The sequence below is a fragment of the Chrysochloris asiatica genome, unplaced genomic scaffold, assembly GCF_000296735.1.
Source record: "Chrysochloris asiatica unplaced genomic scaffold, ChrAsi1.0 scaffold00010, whole genome shotgun sequence".
Classification (NCBI taxonomy): Eukaryota; Metazoa; Chordata; class Mammalia; order Afrosoricida; family Chrysochloridae; genus Chrysochloris; species Chrysochloris asiatica.
The window spans coordinates 35,363,048-35,366,020 of NW_006408528.1; the positions used below are offsets into that span (position 1 = coordinate 35,363,048).

The 2,973-nt window shown below is 37.1% G+C and overlaps 1 protein-coding gene across 2 annotated transcripts in view; it reads right to left on the reverse strand.

Moving 5' to 3' along the window:
• The window catches only part of RELN (reelin), a 646,525-nt gene that overhangs the window by 290,610 nt on the left and 352,942 nt on the right, over positions 1–2,973 (reverse strand). For both annotated transcript variants that reach the window (XM_006834371.1, XM_006834372.1), the window contains exon 8: positions 966–1,017. In XM_006834371.1, the coding sequence (XP_006834434.1) occupies positions 966–1,017 (52 nt within the window). The remainder of the gene's footprint in view (positions 1–965; positions 1,018–2,973) is intronic.

Below are 2,973 nucleotides of genomic sequence, written 5' to 3' on the forward strand. Positions count from 1 at the left end.
CCCGAATTCTGGGCATAACAAATAGTCTGTATATTGCTGTTGGTGATGCTACCACTGGGAGGAGAAACCAATCCAAACTAGTGTGGTGCTATAGGATACGCACTAGACTGCTAACTGCAAGGAATATGCTTCAAACCCACTAATCTCTCCTCGAAACCCTGATACAGGGTTACTATGGGTCAGAATAGACTCTACAGCACTTAACAACAGCAACATAATTGGGTAGTTTCACATAATACCAATAGAAGTTGAAATGGGACACACTGACCAAAAAAAGTGACAAGAAATACAGGACTTGAAGAAAAATGCTCTTAGGTACAATCAGCCAAAGTGGATTCCCAGCTGTGAGAACACAGACTTGCAATTTGTAACAGTGGCTACTGAGGGAAATGGTCCTTGTGCTAATGGCAGACTCCCAAAGCTGAGGGAAAAGATGGTGTGCCTGGAGGATGCAGTTCAGGAGTTCAGCTACTAGAGTGCCAACAATTTTCATGTCATGGGGAGAGGGCATGAGGAGGTTTCCAGGTTATGGAACAAAGGTCGGTAAAAATCTTTGTTTATAAAGACCCCATTTATAAGATAATGTTGTTCTTTCTCTGAAACATTCCCTTTGAAAACTTGTACAAGTTTTAATCTGAGCAAAATGTAACTAATAAGGTAATTTGGCTGTAACTGAATAACACAATAAATTCAAAATCAACATGCAAATCATTTAAAGAGATTCTGGACAATCTCTAGTAATTTTTAATACTACTCACTACTTGAAAGAAGTATGAACACAATGTATCATTTTTAACTCAATTAGAAAACTGAGTTCATGTTAAAATGTTTTAAATAATTTACAGCAAAGTTAAGATGTATTTTTCTCTCAATGTAAAAGCATTTGGTACTATAATCCTGATTGTACACTATGATTAAAACAAACATTTTCAAGTACAATTGCTATAATTACTAAAAACACTTACCAATGGAAAACTGGAGGACAGAGGCTGTTGTTGTATTAAGGCCCATGGTAATCTAGAAAAACAAAGAAACGATAAGAATGGGAAAGGGGAAAAGATTTTGGAGAAAGTTTTGAGTAAGGGCAGTTAAATGCAGTGAAAAGAAGAGGAAACAAAAGATCTAGTAACAAGGCTGTATATAATGGTTAACTTATTTTTTTGTCACTATCTGAACACAGATATGTTTCTTGTCATCTTGTGAGGAGCAAAGTTGTGAGATTCTGATGTAGGCACTAAAGATAAGTAAAGTTTCCAAGGGCCTGTCAAGCACTGTATTTAGTAGCATGTACTTGGTACTCTTTGGGGCATTTACCACAGCCTCACCCACCTGCTCCTCTCTACCCCCCGATCCAACGAAAAACTGGGAGAGGAAGCAAGCTATTTAGAAAAGTAAATAAAATTATGATAGTTAAAGAGGGTATTGTATTTCTTAGGGGATTATGAAAATGTTTTAAGATTGTGGTACTGGGGGACATGACTCTGATTACACTGAAAACCAATGAATTGTTCTCTTCAACTGAATGAACTGTAGGGCATGAATGAGAATTACTTATCAATAAATCTGTTAACAAAAAAGCAGAGAGGATTCTGAACCCAAAAATATATATCTTTCCAACACACTAAAAACACAAAAACACAATTCTTCCTTTGTTTTATGACGAATCATACTTAAACAGTTTTCTCCCTTCTGAAGAGATATGTCACCTTATTAAATTTAATTTTACATTTTGTTTATTTACTAAGAGAGTGGCTTTGACCGACACCAACTCCTATGAGATTAGAATTACGGTTCTCATCTTCAATGACCTTCCCTAGCCCCTTATGCTAAACTATGAAATGTCTCACATGACTCCACCCTATCAAATCAAAAGTTCATTATTATTGGCATCATTTTAATAGCAGTAGGTTAGAGTCCACATTCCTATGTGTCTTAATAACATCCTTAGGAATCCCTATAGTTTGTTAGCCCCATGGGTTGAGTCCACAACTGCAGCAGGCTCAAGTGATACCAGCTCAATTCACAAGTTGCCACGGGAACCTGTGGGCAAATTCATGAACAGGTCTCCTGTTCTGCCCGAATTCAGTTGAGATGTAAATATCAAAAGACTGAGTGTGTGCTTCCTGTTTCTACAGGACAATTTGGAAAGACGACCATGTAATCACATGGCTGATTACTCTAAGGTGTGTGTCCTCACTAACATTATTGTTCCCCTAACAGATTTGCCTGTTGTCTGGCTGAAAACTGAGCCGTGGAGGTGGGTTTATTTCCAGTCCTAATGGGTGATTGCTTTTGAGATATAAAAACAATAGATTAGGCACAAAGAAGTAAGCAGAAACAGGAGGCAATAGAAACCAAGCCACATAAAGACTGTCAAGGAAAAGAAGCGAAAAAAGACAAGGACCTTTCCTTAAAGCTAACAGAAAGAAGTCATTCCCTACAGCTGATGCCCAGAATTTGGACTTCTATCCTCTTAAATTATGAGGAAATGAGAAAAAAAAACCAAACAAACACCTATTTGTGGTCTTTTGTTATAGCAGCACTAGATAACTAAGATATGGACCAACAAGAATTTTCTGCAAATACCTAAAATGCAAGTTTCTTCTCAAGCTTCCCTTAGCAATCTGTATTTTTCTTGGAACTTTAAGAGTAAGCATAACCATTTGTCTTCCTGGGTGTTACCTTAAAACCCAGAGGCACAAAGCCAATAGAGGAGTTAAAATTATTCTACATGAATTGAATGAATGTGATTTTCCCTTTGACTTTATACAGATGAATAGATTCAAATGAAGAATTATGAAACACTTTTGAATATGTTTTGTTTAAAAAAAAAACAATGGTGTGATATATGTTGGGAAATGCTGTGGCTTTGTAGGATAAGCACTGGGCTGTGAACCACAGGTTGGCAGTTGTTTGAGCCCACCAGCCAATGGTAGAGATTAGACATGAAGGGCAATATACAAGACGAGAGAG